The sequence below is a fragment of the Fistularia commersonii genome, chromosome 18 (genome assembly GCF_037954325.1).
Source record: "Fistularia commersonii isolate RoL2024-O1a breed Wild chromosome 18, RoL_Fcom_v1.0, whole genome shotgun sequence".
NCBI classification, from domain to species: Eukaryota; Metazoa; Chordata; class Actinopteri; order Syngnathiformes; family Fistulariidae; genus Fistularia; species Fistularia commersonii.
Genome location: NC_141301.1, coordinates 1,136,304 through 1,155,216, shown reverse-complemented (window position 1 = coordinate 1,155,216; position 18,913 = coordinate 1,136,304). Strand labels below are relative to the sequence as shown.

Below are 18,913 nucleotides of genomic sequence, written 5' to 3'. Positions count from 1 at the left end.
TTACATTTTCTACATTAAATGAAACAATCTTTGTGTTTTGAATTGTTATTTTTCATGTTTTTTTTTCAACATTTGTTGATTTTATATTGATTTTACAACTTTTTTACATTGAATTAAAAAATATATTTTTTACCTTTTGACATGTATACTTTTGTTCAATTTTACTCTTAATGATTGAATGCTTTTTATTTAACTTGTTTTCTTTTTTTTTTAATTGTATAGTCGAAAATGTAAAAAAAAACTTTCATTTTCAAAATCACTTTCAAAAAATGTTGTACACTCTAATGTATTTTCTTCCAATTTGTCTGGGAGCTGGCAATTCTTTTATATATTCATTACTATGAAAATCAAATATTTATTTTTTTGATATTTAATTTTTTTTACATTTTAGTAACTTTTTTGAATAGATATTTTTTGAAATAAAATTTTACTTTTTGACAAATGTATATTACTGAATATCACATTTTTAACAATTTAATCCATTACTATTCAGCATTTTTTCGTGATTAAAATAATGATCTTTTCAGATGTTTTTTTAAGCTTTTAAAATATATATATATATTTGGACTATGATAATTTTCCTTTTTTCACACTGAATAACAAATTAGTTTGATATGTTCAATTTTCATTTAGCATTTTTCTTTTTGATATTTTCACATTTTTTGGGGGGATTTTCCTGATTTTTTTGTTATGATAGATAAATGATGGAAAGAAAATATCTTTCATTTTCTTTTTATTTTCGATACTTCACATTTTTAAAATTGTCAATACATTTATAATTTTTAGATTTTATTTTTATATTTTTAATTGAACTCTGTCAACAAATCTTTAATTTTTGATTTTTTTTCTATTGTAGTCTTTCGCACTTTGATAACTTTAATGATTTTTTTCATTTAAACATTTTAATCTTTTTACATATTTTTTAACTTTTTTTTTTTTAAATTGGAAGTTTATTTTTTGATGCTTTTACATTTTTAAACATTTTCTAACAATTTTAAGAATTGAAAATTTTCCCCAAAATGTTTTTAAACATATTAATCATTTCTTCTTTTACATTTTTTTCATTTTGAAAATTTCATCAATTCACCTTTTTATGAGGGGTAATGGGGGCCCAATGGGGTAGCAGCATCAAAATTGTGAACATTAAAAATAAAATGAGCAAAAATTAAAAGTATTATTCTTTTTTATATTTTAAAATGAAATTTTGAAATTTACTTTTTATTTTTTTATATACATATTTTTGTTATTGATTTTAAAGTTTTTCATGTGAAGTTTGAAAAATATTTTTTACTTTCTGAGATGTATACTTTTGTTTAATTTTACTCTTCATGATGTAAAACATTTTATTTGACATGTTTTCATCTTAAAATTTAAATGATTAAAAGGTAAAAAAAAACGTGTTTTTTGATACCATAACATTTTTTTAAGAACTTTTTATATTCTGTTCCTTGTTGATATTTGAACATATTTTTTAAATCACTTTTTCAATAACATTTTCTATTTGATGTTTTGATTTTATTTCCCCTTTTTTCGACATTTTGTTTTCCAAAAATTTTTCCCATTTGATGTATCAAGATTTTTTTTCAATGTCATGTTATAAACAATTTCATACATTTGTATTTCACAGCTTTTCATTTTGAACTTTTTTTTTCCGTGTTTAAAAAACCCGTTTATTTTTTTTTCTAAATATTTACTGTTTTGGATATTTCACCTGTTTTAATCCTTATAAAAGATTTTTTTGTTTTTCGTTTTTTAACTTTTTTTTAATGAAACTTTTTTAAAATAATTTTGGTTTATGATATTCATACTTTTCTTCATTTTCCCTTTTTAAAGAAAGTTATATATTTTTATTGAACACTATTCATTTTGGAAATTTTAACCTTTTTACATGTGCTTTAACCTTTTAATGTATTTCCAACATTGATACTTTTTGATATTTCACCTTTTATTAATTACATTTTATGTAGTTTTTAATGTTTTAAAAGACATTTCTCAAAATTGATATTTTCTTTTTGATATTTTTAGTTACATGTCATTTCTACAGTTGAATAATCTTCTCTATAGTTTTGTCATTTGGGCTGATGTTGGTGCTTTTGTAGTTTTTCAAACACTTGTTCTTTGTCATATGTTTAGGTTGTTAGTATTTTAACTTTTTTACATTTCATTTTTAAAAATATTTTACATTTTTATGTTTATACTTCTGTGCAGTTTCACCTATAAGCAATTAAACACGTTTTCATACAATTTTAAATGTTCAAAATTTTATTTTTTTTTCATTTTTTTTACCCATTTTTATATTTTTCAAGTTATTTTACTGAAAAAAAAGTGTACTTTTTGATGTTACCTTTTTTCAATATAACTTTTTAACAATACATTTCTATTTAACAATTGTTGTTTAAAACATTTCAGCGTTTTTTATATCATAATTTTCCTGATGTTTTTGTGACGATAAAGGATGAATGATGCAGCTTCCGTCCTCAGCCGATTGGTCGGGTCCATCGTCGGGGGTCACATGACAAGAATATAGTTTTTTTTTTCCTCCAACTTTCTTGAACTTAGAAAAATGAACAAACAAAATCCAAGCATACATATCTGACATCTAAATGAGAAAAAGTTCAGCATAAATTTTTTATTTTTATTTTTTGCAAGACAAACTCCATGTGTATTTAGCTTCATCACTTTGGAAGACGACTCTTCCAGACTCACAGAATGTTGACTGTTCCTTTTTTTTTAGCTTCCCTTTCAGTGAACAATCCAGTAAAAAAAAAACACATACACACACACAAATAGAAAAAAATAAATGTTTTTTGGCATGTTTTTTTATTTGTATAACATTTATTGAATTTTATTTGTGTACATTTTTTTTAACATTTTCATATTTTCACTTTTAGTGAATTACACTTCTTACACATGTAATACATTTTTATGTAATTCATTTAATATTTTTACATGTTCAAACTTAATTTTTTTTTCAAACATTTATAGTTTTAATGTTTATCCTTTTTTCAAAATAATTAAAAAATACATGTTGTTCCTTTTATATATATATATATATGTTTTTCAAAATAACTTTTTAACAATTAATAATTTTTAATTTATTTTTTTCTACTTTTGAAATTTTAATCTTTTGACATGTATTTTACAATTTTTTATATTTGACCTTTTTAAAAAAAATCATATATTTCATATATTTTTAGTGTTTCAGCTTTTTTATAATTGATTCTAGTTAGTTTTTTTTTACATTTTGATATTTTCAGTTTGGGTCAATTTTACTTTTTAACAATGTAAATATAATACATTTTTATGCAACTTTTTGAAAATTTTAATATTTGTTCATGCTTTTTAAACTTAATTTTTTTTTCAATTATTTATACTTTCATATTTTACCTTCCACAAGGTCCACAAGCGTTTGCTTGTAAAGTCGCCATAAAGCCAGCGCGGGTAATCGTGTGAGGCTGTTTTATGTGTAAAAAGTAAGAGACGATACTTAAGTAGCAGATAATTCAAGCTAGCTAAAATGCTAATGAAGCAGTAACTTCGTCCGAGATATCGCGAGACCTGCGTTAACCCGCGGTTTTAAGAACATAATGCTTGGCTTTTTCCCAAAAGATTTTTTAAGCATTATGTGATAGTGTGAGCACTTTTAGATCAGCCTTTTTCTGCTCTTGGGCTTACAACAGTACTAAACGTTTCTTATGTTATCGCAAGTATTTGGGGCTATGCGGTGACGTAGCACAAGCAACAACCAATAGGTGAGCTCTAACAAATCGAAAACAGGAAGTTAAACAATGACAGTATTTCGTGTGCGATACTGCATATTTTTGGTATCGATCCGATAAAGTTAAACAGGGCGAGTATCGCCGGTACCGGTATCTTTTCGATGATCTCAGTTGATTAACATGTTTAAACGAGTTGGTGAGGTTTCCGTTTTTAATCACAGAAGTTATTTCCCATGACAGAAGTAGAGATGAGATGAGAGATGAGAACAACTTTATTAATCCCGAAGGAAATTGTTGTGCCAGAGTTTCAAGTAAAAAACATAACAGTAATAGATAATAGTAGAAAGGAGGAAGAATAAGAAATGTAATGAAATATGTATTGTCTTAACTGTTAGCAGAAACTACAAAAAGAAAATAAGCCCCTGAAATAAGCCCCTGATCATGTTCTCATTTTAAAAAGAAAATTAATCGAAATTAGTGTTTTTCACAAACAGTACAACAGAAGCTATTTTTCAGGTCGTGTTCAGAAACGAAAATTCCTCGTGTCTTTTCCTTTTTTACACAAGTTCTTCTAAATTCTTTAACAAATATTGGTGTCTTGCCACCAGGATTTAGATGGCTGTTGTTAGAGCAATGCCTCCTGGAGTGAAAAGCTACCTTATATAGTTTATATAGCTTCCAATAAAACCCCCCAATGTAAAGAATTGTTTCACTTTTACTTTGGTGCTGGGAAGCCACCTTTGTCTTTCTAGAGCATCCTTGAAATGAGGACGTTTCGTAAATGTTTCTTGGTTTTGTTAGTCATAATGAAATGTGATAATCACACGGCCAAATAAAGATACAAACAACCACCATCCTCTCATTCACATGTCTGGGCAATTAAAGGTGTCCAACAAACCTCCTGCATGTTTACGGACTGTAGGAGGAACCCTATGCAGACACGGGGAGCACATGGGGACCCCACAAAGAAGGATGCCGAAGGGAATATGACCCGGGACCTTCTTTATTTATTAACGATTAAATACACACAACAAATCTGTTTAGCCAGGGGAAACACAAAAATATACAACAATTCAAAAGCCATAGAAAAGGTACAACTAAAATACTTACTTTCTATGCACGTATGCACATACACACAAATATTAAACACATTTTTCCAAAATAAAGTTAATTCCTACTGCCTTCGGGTTCAGAAGTCCACTTGTAATGGTGCTGTTTTGATCCATTTCCTGTAGAAAGACCTTGAAGTCCGATTTGCTGTTAGTCCATTTCCTTATATGAATGGGATTTTACCCAAAGTAGAACAAGTTGTCCAAAAGAAACAAAGGTCTTCATAGTAAAGAAAAATGTCCTTAACCTGCAGCTGCAGTGAGAATCCACTTCTCACGATAAAGGCTTGTACATTTGACCCGAATATTCGTGTGCACAAGCAATAATAAAATAAATGTACAATAGAGTCTTTATGTGTACCACAGAAATCACTCGTCATTAGTATTGATTCTTAATCCTTCTTATCTTTTTTTTTTTTTTTGCTGGATATATTTGATGTGTAATTTCGTAAGACACTTCCTACATTTTATTGATTTGACAGAATTGATTACTAATCAATCCAAAAAACTGTAGCCATAGGAACAGTTTTACATACCAAAAGATTCCTAATGTATTTATTTGGACATTTCTCCTTTTTATAACAACAACCTTCCCCAGAAAAATCTTGTCCAGGATTGACACATGACGCTCTGCTGTGGAGCCAACAGGCAGTTTCAAGACACTTCTTGGGATAGCATTACATATCTATTTGGTGGAACTGCAATACCAAATTGAGCAAAGTTTCCTCATGTAATAACAATTGGCCATTAACTTCATATGCTGAGAAACCAGAATGATCCTGTTGTCGACCCAGCTTTTACAATATAACGATTTTGTTTATATCCCGCGACCTTCTCGACGAGGACGCGGGGAAGAGAGTTAGATGGAAGCAGATGAGTGGCTGCTGACACCCCCAACGAGCACAGCCCAGAGGAAAGTAATATGATTGTACAAATAGAAATGTAATGCTCTTTCAAATGCCTCTAGTATGGTAAACTTTTCAACAGGTTATGCATATTTTAAATTCCCAGCAACCCCAAAATTCGTGACTCGCTACAATATTAATTAAATGTTTGTTGCTCCACAGACTCATGTAAGAAATGAAAGTCTCTAATCTATTATTGGACGTCTCAAACTTTCCAAGGTCCTTGATTTAAAGCTTTTTTTTCATCTCTGTGGAAGAACACGGCTCCTCAAGCCAAGGGATTCTCAGCACGGAGATTATTAAGAAAAAACTACAATGCTCGGCATGCATGCGTGCGACAAAAACAAACGTCACTTCCTGTTACGAATCTCCCAGGTCTGACAAAATCAAAACACTTTTAGGTTCTGTTCCGCAAGAAAGCATGCTAAGGAGAAAACGACGGTGGCAAGATCACATAAAACAAAATAAAATGAAATGAAAATTGTGGTTAATGACATTTCTTGAGCAACCAGTGGTGCGCATGCGTAGTCTCCGCTGACTTCCGGTCTGCGGTCTCACAGGCCGCTAGGGGCAGTAACGACTCCTTCAGTCTGTAACGGCTGACCCGCGCTATTCGTGTGAGAAGTGAAGAGGTAGGCCCGGTTCTGTTTCTTGTTGTCATTCCATGCCCCCGCCGTATTACCGCGTTATTACCGGTGTTAATCGGTAAAAGTACGCCGGAGGTGCGTACAAGACGATCGTTCAGCCGCGGACCGCGTCCGCGCACAGCCAAGTTTGCCCGCTCTCCTGCGGCTGTCGGTTCGTTAGCTGACGCGCTAGCTCTGCTAGCATCGCGGCGCAGCCGAAGTAGTTATTTCACCGAGAAGTACTCAAACTTTGCTTATAAAGAACCATAAAGCCAGCGGGGTTAAACCTGGGAGGCTTTTTTGTGTTGAAAAATCAAGAACCGAGAGTTTAGCGGCGGATAATTCTGCAACCTAGCTAAATTGCTATTGTAGCATTAGCCTCTGTCCGAGATATCGCGAGACTTATGTTGGCTCGGGACTTAATTACATCATTGTAAGTCATAATCCACTCTCCTCGCCGTCTCCCCTCTTGATCGCTTTGTTAGTAAACACGCAAAAGACGCACAGACGCCCCGGAGACACAAGATGAGCGTGGACGTGAAGAAACTGAAAGTCAACGAACTGAAGGATGAGCTCCAGCGGCGCGGCCTGGACACCAGGGGCCTGAAGGCGGAGCTGGTGGAGCGGCTCAAAGCCGCGCTGGAGGCGGAGGCGCGGGCAGACACGTCGGAACCCGTGGACGACTACGACCAGGACTACCCAGATGATGAAGGCGGGGAGGAGGACATCCACGGAGAAGAAGGTAAGCCTTCACTGACACTTTGCAGTTTAGTTGCCCAGGAACTTGCACAGTGTGTGTGCAGGTTGTCAGTCATCCAGGTCGTGGTGAAATCTTGTTGCTGTGGCAACTGGACTTGAATTTCTTTACTTGAAGATGTTTCACCTCTCATCTGAGAGGCTTCTACATTTCAGTACTAAAGTTGCCATGGCAAGAAGATTTCCATAAGAATTGCACCTGATCCGAAATACACCTGTCCATCTGCACTTTGACCTGCTAAACTTTCAATCTGAAACTTAACTTTCTTGAAAAGTTTACGCAAGGGCTGGTGATGTGGTTCTCCAGGGAGTTTTAATAGTTACTGTGGAAATTCAGACGAAGTAAAAACACTAAATGTGTCAAAACACTTTTCAAAAAAATGGCGACCATGATTAACGGGACCTTCTTCATTTAATTGACTGTCCGTTAAAAAAAGAAGCGTCACTGTTACCGTTTGATGTCTCCACTTCATTTAAACCTGCTGCAGATTCAGTGCAAGTTAAAAAGAAGGTGTTTCTTGAATACTTTCTAATCTCTCGTGCAGAGGGCGCAGATGATTATGAGGACGGGGATGGCGAAGGCGAAGAGGATGAGGAGGAAGACGATGATGATGATGACGAGCCACAAGAGGAGGATGAGGGAAGGGATTCGGCGGGTTACTACGAAGACGAGGAAGGCGAGGGCGAGATGTTCGGCGTTCAGCCCACCTTGGACTCGGGTCACCGCATGGCTGATTTCACTGAGGACTTCAAGGAACACAGGCCTGAGATGACCACAGGGGGAGACATCAGGCAAGTTCCCAAGCCGGAACCAGAACTGGAACCGGAGCCTGAGCCAGAACCAGAACGGGAGCTGGAGCTGGAGCAGGAGCAGAAGGTGGAACCAGAGCAAGAACCGGAACCAGAGCCGGAACCTGAACCAGAGCAGGAGCAAGAACCAGAGCAAGAACCAGAACCAGTGCAGGAGCAGGAGCAGGAGCAGGAGCCAGAACAGGAGCCGGAACCTGAGCCAGAACAGGAGCTGGCGCCAAAACTTGAGCTGGCGCCAAAACTGGAACTGGCGCCAAAACTGGAAGCTGCCCCGAAATTGGAGCCAGAGCTGAAATCCGACAAAAAAACAGGTGAATATTCATCGAACATCAGTGGTGTCAGGACTGCTCTGGGGGCCTTTGACCCGTGAGGGTTTCACAGTTTGATTGAATGAAAAAAAAAGACAGAAATAGATTCACAGTCTGAGCATGCGATCAGACTCGATTGTGTCAGTTTGTGTCCGCCTGCTGACCCCGCAGCTCACTGTGTTTCACCGATTTACTGCAGAAATTAAGCAGGAGCCGGATATCAGGATGGAAGAAGACCACGGCGCCGCTCGAGACAGGGAGCGGGAAGGGGGCGGGGCCGACCAGCAGCGTGGGCACGACGGCGAGCACGTCAAGGTGGAGTCGGACAGAGGTGGACAGTACAGCCGCAAGAGGCCGTACGAGGAGAGCCGGGGCTACGGCTACTACGAGCACCGTGAGGACAAGAGGTACGACCTCCCGGGTGTCGCTAACTGTCATCGGAATTCTTTAAACCGACGCGACAGCTGACTTGTACTTGGCCGGTGCCCTCCAGGTCCCGCACACCTCAGCCCCCCGCAGAAGATGAGGACGATGTGGACGACACCCTTGTCACAATCGATACATGTACGTATACACGAATGCTTAGAGGCAAAAAACAGGCCAGTCTGCAGAGTGCCGGTGAGCTCCAGGAGCTGGGCTGCTGGAAAAGGTTTTGGTGAAGACCTAGTTAGAGTCACACTTGTCCAAAAAGTCAGTTAAGAGTCACATCGCCGGCTCATCGGTCAGCGAGCAGCTGGTGCTCCAGGACGGTGTTCAACAATTCACTCTTTGCCCGGTTGACGGCTTCCTTCTGTTCTCACCGTCCAGACAATTGTGACCTGCATTTCAAAGTGTCCCGGGACCGCTACAGTGGCTACCCTCTGACCATCGAGGGCTTCGCGTACCTGTGGGCCGGAGCACGGGCCACGCACGGCGTCACCCAGGGCCGCGTCTGCTATGAAATGAAGGTAACGCGCCGGTTTTTCTGCCGAGATCGGGGCCCCGGGTGTGTTTTGTATTCTGTTTGTGACCCCGGACGTCCTGTCGGACACGTCTCTGACCTCCTCACAGATCAACGAGGAGATCAACGTGAAGCACTTGCCCAGCAGCGAGAAGGATCCGCACGTGGTCCGAATCGGGTGGTCCCTCAACTACAGCAGCACGCAGCTCGGTGAGCGGCACCGATGCCGATCCCTGAGGGGGCGGGAACGTAGCTCTGCGCTCCGAAACACCAAACACCACCTTCTTTCTCCCCCACAGGTGAGGAGCCCTTTTCCTTCGGCTATGGAGGAACAGGGAAGAAATCCTCCGACTGTAAATTTTCTGACTTCGGTGAGAAGTTTGGCGAAAACGACGTCATTGGCTGTTACATCGTAAGTACTTGATCTGTAAGCGGCTGCGCCTCCCAGCATCAGGGTCTCCTGGACCCTCCTCAATGAAGGGCTCTATGTTCAATAGCACGACATAATACGCCGACACATTTGTAAAACTTCTGTTATAGTTCTTGTAAGTATCATCAGTTGTAGCACTTTGAAAAAAGGATGGAAATGGCTAAAGTGGACACTTTTTTCCAGAGGAAGCAGGAACACGGGCTGACTTACAAGGGTAGAAGTAGGAGCACGCAGGTATAATACGGTTTCTATAGATGATGCAATCTAAGGGAGATCAGTGACTGCAAAGCAGTGGTAGGCGAGAGTGGAGGGAGACAGCGGGGGATGATGGTTTGTAGGATCAGTCTAGCGAGTAGAAAGGTGAAGACCTCCGAGGCAGAGCAGATGACGAAGTGATGGAAGCTGAAAAGAAAGGAGTGGGTTTTCAGAGGAGTTGAGAAAAGCTCTGGATGGTCACTGGGATCTTCAGATGACCGGACAGCTGCTGCCAAAACGATCAGGGAGACATGTATCTATAGAAGATTTATGGATGCAGCGAAAGAGGACATAAAGTTAGACACATAGTGTTAGATGGAAGAGGTTGATTCGCTACGAGGACGCCTGAAGGGAATTGCCGAAAGGAAAACAAGAAAAGTAGTAGTCGTGTCAGTATTTCTGCAGCTAACAGCCTGGGTTCTTGTGAAGGGACGTAGACTTTTTTCATACTGCTGCACACCATCTGAAGCGATGGAATAGAATTCCTAAAAAGTCCTAACTGGCGGGGAAGAAAGAGCAGACGGACGGTGACACTCCTTCCATTGCAGGACTTTGACAAAGGCGACGAGGTGGAGATGGGCTACTCCAAGAACGGTGTGTGGCTGGGCGTGGCCTTCCGCACCCCAAAGCAGGCCTTGGCGGGCCGCGCCCTCTTCCCGCACGTCCTGGTGAAGAACTGCGCCGTGGAGTTCAACTTCGGACAGAAGCAGCCGTACTTCCCGCCGCCGGACGGCTACACCTACATCCACAACCTCACCATGGAGGACAAGATCAGGGGCACCAAGGCCCCCACCAGCAAGTCCGAGTGCGAGGTTTGTGCCGTCGCGATCCACCCGAACACTTCCTGCATTTTCATTCTTTCCAGGTTTATCCCCTAGTCTGACAGTGACCAAGGGCGAACCCTGGTCGTCCCTCGTCACCTGAACGTAGAGCCGACCTGTAGGCAGATCCGGGACTAGTCCTTCGGTTGTCCCCGGGGTTGGATTACCTCCCGCCCGGATTAGCGGCAGAGAACGCCTCCTTAATGATCTTTTTCCAACTCAAAATGTTACGTCAGTCGGTCAGATTTTATTTCTATGGAGAGAAATCACAGACAGATCACAGCTGGCGGATTTCTGCCTCAACTGGTTTGGGTTGGACGAGGGACAGAAGAACAGAAATAGAAAGTCAGAGTGATAGAAACACGGTGGTATGACGGTTAGGAGGGAGAGGTGCTAATGCCAGCATATTGCTAACAGTTACGCGCTAATAGCTGATGTACACAGATAGTCAAATGTCACCGCCCACATACTCGCTATGGTTGCTTCACATTCCCATGGTTGTTTAGCGGTCCGTCTGCGAGAGGGCAGCGCAGAGTTCACCTCTGAGCTCACAGTTTTGTTTCAAACAATAACAAACATGGCAACAGTGTAGGAGCTGGTGATCTTGTAAATTCATTTTATACACGGTGGCACGTGGACGGAGAATCCTTCGTCTCGAGTCTACTGACGCTCAGCTTGGAGGGAGCCGAGAGGCTTCCTGTTTGGCTGCACAAAAAGTAGAACTCCTGTCACTGGGATACCAGTGTTCTGTTCTGTTCTCATTCATGCTTTGCTTTACGTTTACCTGACTGCCATTTCATAACACACAACATACCAAAGCTAAGCTAACGCTGCATTACACAAGTACAAGCAAGACGCTTTTGTTTACATTCGCCAGTTGTACTTTTCTTTTGTGGAAACTTTTTGTCCTTCATAATGGCTCCCAGGTGTAAGTCGGACTGTTCTGACGGTAGCGCGTCAAAGAAAAGCAAAGCCATCTCCACGGAACTGAAATTTGATCTTAATTTAGTTAATTTATGAAATTGGAGAAACCTTGGCAATATAGGTTTCATCTGGTCTCAGGACCCGGAAAGCTGAAAAGCAATTTTTCGTGCCCCAATGCCATTTGAGGTCTTCCACGCTTCTTCAAGAATGCTAAGTTTTGACAAGTCAAGAACCGCAAGGCGTGTGACTGACAAACGGCGAGCCATCAGAGAGAAGTGGCTGGAGAGCGACAGTAGATGAGCACCTGGTTCCATCCAGAGGCAAAGTTTTATCTTTATATCTGGATTGTTTCTCGTACCAAGAAGCACATGCTGAGCAAACCGGCAAAATATGGCACGAAGATGGGTTTGGCCTGTGATGCACAACCGGTTTGGACTGTGGAACCATGAACAAGGAAGCTGGCCAGTGGACGTCATAGAAGAACCGGGAATGTGGGGATGTGCGACGATTTCTTAGCCTCTTACGAAAAGAAAGATCCACCACAGTTGGCATAGAGAGCCCGATAATGCCAAACGTATCATGTGTGAGCAAAATATTAGAGGACATTGTCCTGGACTCCAGCAGGAACAATGGAGGCGTGGACAACCAGGACAAGGTCATTGGAGCGTACAGCGGCAGGAGGACGACCCTCCCTCCGGCCCCAGGTGGTCCTCCACAACATCACTGATGTCCTCATTCTGTGCTTTTGTAGTGTGGAACTGCATCACCCCAACCATATGATATTTGAGAAGAAGAGGAAGAAGGGTAAAGGCCAAACAAACTCTGGGCTGCACCTGCGAGAACTTGCAGCCCCTCATGTACCAGATTGTTCATCACAGTTGGGGGCGGTGGTTCAGAAAACGAGAGCAGAGTCATGTTTCGCAGTTGAATTCCCATCCGAAGAAACAACCACTTCGGCAAAAAAAGTCCCAGATGTTGACTGGTGTCCTCTCAGTAGAACCCTCCTCAGGATGGGAGCAGAGCTTCTCTCCGACTTCGCTCGCCGCACTCCGTATCTTGTCGCCTGGCACCCGCCGGTCACCGTGCATTGTTGTTTTTCAGATCCTGATGATGGTTGGTCTGCCCGCCTGCGGAAAGACCACCTGGGCCATAAAGCATGCAGAGACCAACCCTGAGAAGAAGTACAACATCCTGGGCACCAACGCCATCATGGACAAAATGAAGGTCGGTTCGGAACCCCTCCCTTCTCGGACCGACCTCCCCTCCACGGCGTCGGCGTCTCAAGCGTCTGCTTTTCTGGGCCTCTCCGCAGCTGATGGGCCTGCGGCGACAGAGGAACTACGCCGGCCGCTGGGACGTCCTGATCCAACAAGCCACCCAGTGTCTGAACCGGCTGATCGAGATCGCCGCGCGCAAGAGACGCAACTACATCCTGGACCAGGTACTGTCCCCACGCCCGCACGCCGCCGCCCACGCTCGCCACAGTCAGTCAATGTGCCCTGATGATCACTCTCTAATGGACTATTTATTTATCTTTCAGGGGGGCTGTGTGTATTATAGAGTAGAAGAAGCATTGATCACCCTCTTTGTCACTTGCCTTGTCATGTATTGTAAAAGCAAATGATTAAGTGACAGAATACTCCATGTTCTCATCCCTCGCTATCACGTGCACTTGCTATCTCCTGTCCATAATGCGCTACTGTTTCTGTCTTGTGAATTTTTTCAACCACGTACAAGTAAACCATGACTTTGTAAAGATGTTGAGAAACAAGTAAGCTCTGACTGGTGAGTAAGAAAAACACCTTCCGTTGCTAACTTTGTAAGACAGAGTGGATAAGCTTTGCCCAGAAGCTGTTTTCTAAGCTTACGATTCGTGGAACTTTTGAGTGTGTTTTTTAATGAGTTGATCCCGAAGGTAAGTAGCGACTAATGGCTTTTAAGGTTTTCAGATCCTTGTGTTCTGCTAAGGTGGGGTCGGGGAGCAAAAGGTAGGTGGGTCTGATGGCGGCGGGGTCGCCCATCCACGGACACCGTGAGTATGGACAGGTGGGTAATATATCTGTTGTCTTGAACGGGACCTGAGCGCCGGTCGGGACGAGGTAAGTCCAGGTGAGTGTGCGGGGGACCCGTTAGAGCAGCCAGATGGTTTAGTCCTCGCGTGTCGCAACAAGCGGACAAGCTAATCGCGTCTGGATTTGACGATCGGGCAAGGCCTCGCTGCCGACTGAGTCAACCGTTCAGAACCAAAGCCAGATCGGAGAAGGTTTTTTTTTCCACCCTGTAGTCTGCGTTCTCCTGTAGTGATCGCGACTGAGCTTTGCGCTTTAGAAGTAACTTCCTGGGTAGGTGAACAACGCGCTGACGGCTTTGTGAAAGGTGGCAGGGTTTGGTTTTAGGGCGCCGGTGGAAGGACTCAGCGGGACAGTCTTTGTAAACGGAACTTGGCGCAAACAAATTGGCGACCGTGCAAACCGTCCGCAATGATCATCGAGCTAAGGAAACACAGCACAGCCTAATCCAGGTAAAGAGAAAATGTTGCAGTTGTTCGGCTCGGGCTTTGCGTGGTCTGTCAAACGGTCCAGTGTTTTGTCTGGTGTCGGGCCGATAGATGATCCGCCACGTTCTCTGAACCCTCAGGATGCGTGACAGAAACAGTAACATCTCCGGTGGACCTCTGAAGTCTGCGCTTCGGACGTTCTTTCCGTATAAAGTGGAAACCAGCGGCTTCTCATTTGGTTATTAGACGGTCAGGTCCGAGTGCGCGGCGTACACGTGACAGCAGAGCTTCATGACTGCTTCAAACCTCTAGGTGTAGCTGTCGTCTCAGCGAATTTCCACGAGCGGCCGCTGAAACTCGAATAAAAACGCTAAAAGTTAACGTGAGGAAAGGAAATCCTTCTCTGCGATGTTAAGAGGAGGTTTCGGCCGCAACCAGTCTCTCCAAGGTCCTGCTGCAGCTGTGATAGTCTGCAATCATCTGTGTTAACGTCACCTTTTGGTTTGTAAGTTTCTCCCGCCGTGACATTTTTTCGGAAAAGATGGCCGCTGAAGACGCGGTGGGACTTCGCTAAGTTACCGTTCCGTGGCGCGGCCGTGCACGTGGAGTTCAGGTGACCGTTCGAACCTCGATTCGCTCGCCGCGTCGATTCGAAGGCGAACGTAGGCAAACGGGTCGCCGTTCGGGAAGTCATCCGGCCGCAGCGGTCGTGTGGGTCCCCCTCCGAACCTGACGTTCAGCCGCCGCCGCCGTCGCCGCCGCGGACCCAGGAGGTGAGTCTGTGGAGTGACGAGAGGCCGTTAGCACCTGAGCAAACGAGCGTAGACTGACATCCGAGCCAAACCTCTCTCACTTGATTATTGCAGGGTTCCAGCTTCCTCCCAGTGGAAAGCCTTTACAAGTAAACAATAACAAACAAGCTTCTACTTCTTTCTTGTCACCATTGCTAGACAAATGTTTATGGATCAGCAAGGAGACGAAAAATGCGTCCTTTTGAAGGTTTTCAACGCAAGGCTATTGTAATTTGTCCCACGGACGAGGATTTAAAAGAACGAACATTAAAGCAAACCAATGAGCAGGGGAAGGATGTGCCCGATCATGCTGTTTTAGAAATGAAAGGTAGGAATGCTGTGGAAACAAATAAAACACAAGATCTACTTTTTATGTTTTTGTTTTTGTTTTTTTTTTTGTTTGTTTTTTTTTTTTTCTTTTTTTTTTTTACTTTTATTTTCTATTTGTTGTCTCTGAAATCAAACTTGGAAGATGCCCCCTCCCCTCCCTGTCCTCCCTCTCCCTTTGCCCCCCCCCCCCCCCCCCCCCCCCCCCCCCCCCACCCTCCACCCCTTCCACCTCGTCATCATAGCCTCAGGTTTAGATCTCAGACCTGGACATTTTAGTTAAAAAAAAAAAAATCCACGTGAAATTTGATTCCATCTTAATTTTTTTTTAAAGGATTTTTGATTTGCCCTCTTTATCTGCCACCTGCCATACAGCTTTTACCTCCGACGCACTGCAAACTGAGACGCGACCCAGGGTCGGGGTGGCGAGGGGGGGGGGGGGACCCCAACAAAGAATTGGCCCTCACTAAACCTTTTCGTTCCCCTAAAAGAAAAAGGCTCGTGTTGCTATTATTTAACCGGGTCGGCGCCGCGTCGGCGGCCCTCGGTTTGCAGTGCCGGGTTCTTCTCCCAACAAACTTCTAGTTGTTCCTATTGGCCCCCTTCCCCTTCCCCTCCCTTCCTCTACTGAAGTCTCCCTCTCCCGTGTCTGCTTCAACAAACGTTTCCTCCATCCTCCCCTGGAGGCGACCTTTGTTCCCCGTATCTTGCCATCTTACTTCCATCTATCTGCTCTTAGTGTCTCTGTGGTTTCCGCCGCCGCTGCCAGTCACTAATTTCTCTCCCGTTTTGTCTCCCGGTGGTGTGGCTACTCTGGTCTTCACTACAACCCCCTCCCTTCCCTTCTCTCTCTCTCCCTCTCCCCCCCCTGTCCCATCTTCTGGGCGGATGGGCGGTCTCCCCCTTCCTCCTCCTCTCCCCCGTGGTCGTCTCTGTCCATCCACAAGCCAACTTTACCCTCCCGGAGGCTTGCGACTTCCTGGAGGCGGTGACCTACATTGAGCTGCAGCGCGACGAGGCTGAAAAGCTGCTGAAGCAGTACAATGAGGAGGGCCGCAAGGCCGGCCCGCCCCCCGACAAGCGCTTCGACAACCGGCCGGGCGGGTTCCGTGGCCGCGGCGGCGGCTTCCAGCGCTACGACAGCCGCGACAGTTCCCGCGGCGGATACCAGAGTCGCAGCGGGGACGGCGGGAGCGGATACAGAGGGGGTGAGTACGAGCGATGTGCGGGTCCTAAAGGAGTCGTTCAAAACTCTGTCGCTGATTTGTAAGTCCTCGTAGCCGCCCAGGAGCTCAGTCATCTTTTTCCTCTCGCAAAGCAAATGACTCACTCAGCCAAGAGTCGCCCTCCTCACGACGAGCGAACGACTCACTCAGTAACTCAGCAAGTGAATCGCCCGGCAGCTCAGAGTCCCCGTCCTCCCTCGCAAACGAACGACTCACTCAGTCCCTCAGAGTAGCCCTCACAAAAGCTGCCGCTCTCAGACAACGATTCTCAGAATATCTCATACTCCCTCGCTAAACTCCATGTCGTAGCTCACTCTCAAGCCAGCCACACACTCGCTGTCCGTTGTCCTTTTCCAATTGTTGTAGTTTTGCATTTACCTTAACATCTATAAACCCCCCCCCGTCTGAGACGTGTTGATCCTGCCTCTTCCCTCACAATGAAACGCATCCCTTCCCTCCTGTCTGAACAGGGTACAGCCGCGGGGGCTACAGCCAGAACCGCTGGGGCAACAACTACCGCGACGGGGGCTCCGAGCCGCGTCCCGGCTACAACCGGAGCCAGCAGTCAGGGGGAAGCTACAACCGCCCGGCGCCCTACAGCAAGGGAGGCTACAACCAGGTACGCGGCGCTCGGAGGGGTTTTCAAGAGACCGCTTAAAAAACGAGCTTGTGTAACTGGAACGAGCCCTTGGTCTCCAGGGATACGGCCAGAGCTACAATCAAGGGTACAACCAGGGCAACTACAACCAGAACTACTACGGCAACTACAGCCAGTATCCGGGGTACAACCAGAGCTACAGCCAGACGCCCCCGGCCAGCCAGACGTACAACCACCACCAGCAGCCGCCGCCGCCGCAGCAGCAGCAGCAGCAGCAGCAGCAGCAGCAGACGCAGCAGCAGCAGAGCTACAACCAGCAGTACCAGCAGGTGGCTTTCATTCTGTGTGTGTGTGTGTGTGTGTGTGTGTGTGTGTGTAATAAGTAAATCCTTGGGGAGGATTTCAGTGTTTTCTCTGCATGTTGCCAAAGTACTGAAGCTCCACGCTGCCCCCTACTGGACTGTAAAGGGGCGGTGATGTGGTTCAACAGCCCATAACTTCCAGATTGGATTAACTTTGTTTTTAAATCTATGGGGCCAGAATCAGCAGTGTTGAGATTCACATGGGTGAGATGGGTATCCTGTACTTACTGTGTGTGTGTGTGTGTGTGTGTGTGTGTGTGTGTGTCCTCTGCAGTACGCCCAGCAGTGGCAGCAGTACTACCAGAACCAGAACCAGTGGAGCCAGTATTACAGCCAGTACGGCAGCTACCCTGGCCAGGGCAGCCAGGGCTCGTCCTCAGGGGCGCAGTAGCTCCGCCGCCCACCTCCACCGGTGTCCCGGGACCCCCCGCCCTCCTCCCTTCACCTCCGACCCCCTTGATTTTGTACAGTTGACAAGTCACCCCCCCGACCCGCCCCCCTTCTCTGGTCCCGGTTCACACGGCCCGTGTACAGCTCAGATGTCTCGTCTTTTTTCCTCTTCCTTTTCTACTGCGTTCAGTCTTACTTTTAAGCAGCGGCGAGATGGCGGCGTAAAGAGAGAGAGCGTCGCGTCTGTCGTGGGGGGGGCAGACAGCTGAAGAAACTCCCACCTTTTTTTTAACAGGTAACGCCGGGTCCGGAAACGCATCATGTGACGCAAAAACACACAAAAAAAAAACAAAAAAACGGAGTAGACAAGCGACGTGTTGGTGAGCGTAGGAACGCAGCGGGGCTGAAACCGATAACAGAGCCTGAATTGAAAGATTCAGAAAGATCAAAATGCATGCTTTTGTTTTTTTTCCTCCCTCCCCTCCAGCTTTGGGTTCTTTTTTCCTCCACGTCTTGTTTTTTTTCTTCCTCTTCCCCCCGAGTTAGAGCACATTTCATTTTCCCCCACGCCGCCCCGTAGAACTCCAGCCTCGCCAAACATGAATAGGTGTTAATAAAGTAGTATTTAAGTGTTAATAATCAGTCTATAAGCATCATATTTTGCCAGGCTTATCAAATAGTTGTATGTGCGTTTTTTTTCTTCTTTTTTTTTATCATGACAATGATCCCCCCCTTTCGTGTGATTGCTGTCCATCGACTCCACCGCTTCATCCTTTTTCCGTTTTTTTTTTTCTACCTGAGAATGAGAATCTGATTGCGACTAAAGATGTCTTTTTGTCTTTATACAATAAACACATTGTATACGCCTGTAGACCTCCACGCCTTCTCTTCTCCCTCTCACACACATAATAACCACGAGACAAGTCCACCTTCTCCCCCGTACGTCTTCATCCACTCTTCTCTCCAAGATGGACAGAATGTTCTCCGCCCGGTCCGAGCTGGCCTTCCTGCCGCCGTGAAGGAGCCGCTCGCTTCCAGAAGGTAGCGGGTGAGAAGGTCCGGCTCCGGTGAAGGTTGTCCTCCTCTCTCCTGCAGACAGGAGCTGCTCCAGGCGCAGGA

The 18,913-nt window shown here is 44.4% G+C and overlaps 1 protein-coding gene across 1 annotated transcript; it reads left to right on the top strand.

The window, feature by feature from the left end:
- The first annotated feature begins 6,281 nt into the window (after positions 1-6,281).
- On the top strand, positions 6,282-18,665 carry hnrnpul1 (heterogeneous nuclear ribonucleoprotein U-like 1). The gene is made up of 16 exons (XM_086165107.1): positions 6,282-6,365; positions 6,845-7,101; positions 7,661-8,236; positions 8,433-8,640; positions 8,727-8,797; positions 9,041-9,180; positions 9,284-9,383; positions 9,473-9,585; positions 10,407-10,670; positions 12,705-12,827; positions 12,916-13,044; positions 15,051-15,219; positions 16,166-16,426; positions 16,915-17,063; positions 17,144-17,371; positions 17,679-18,665. The coding sequence occupies exons 2-16, from the start codon at positions 6,885-6,887 to the stop codon at positions 17,793-17,795; spliced, it is 2,865 nt and encodes a 954-aa protein (XP_086021233.1). The 5' UTR covers positions 6,282-6,365; positions 6,845-6,884; the 3' UTR covers positions 17,796-18,665.
- The last annotated feature ends 248 nt before the right edge of the window (positions 18,666-18,913 follow it).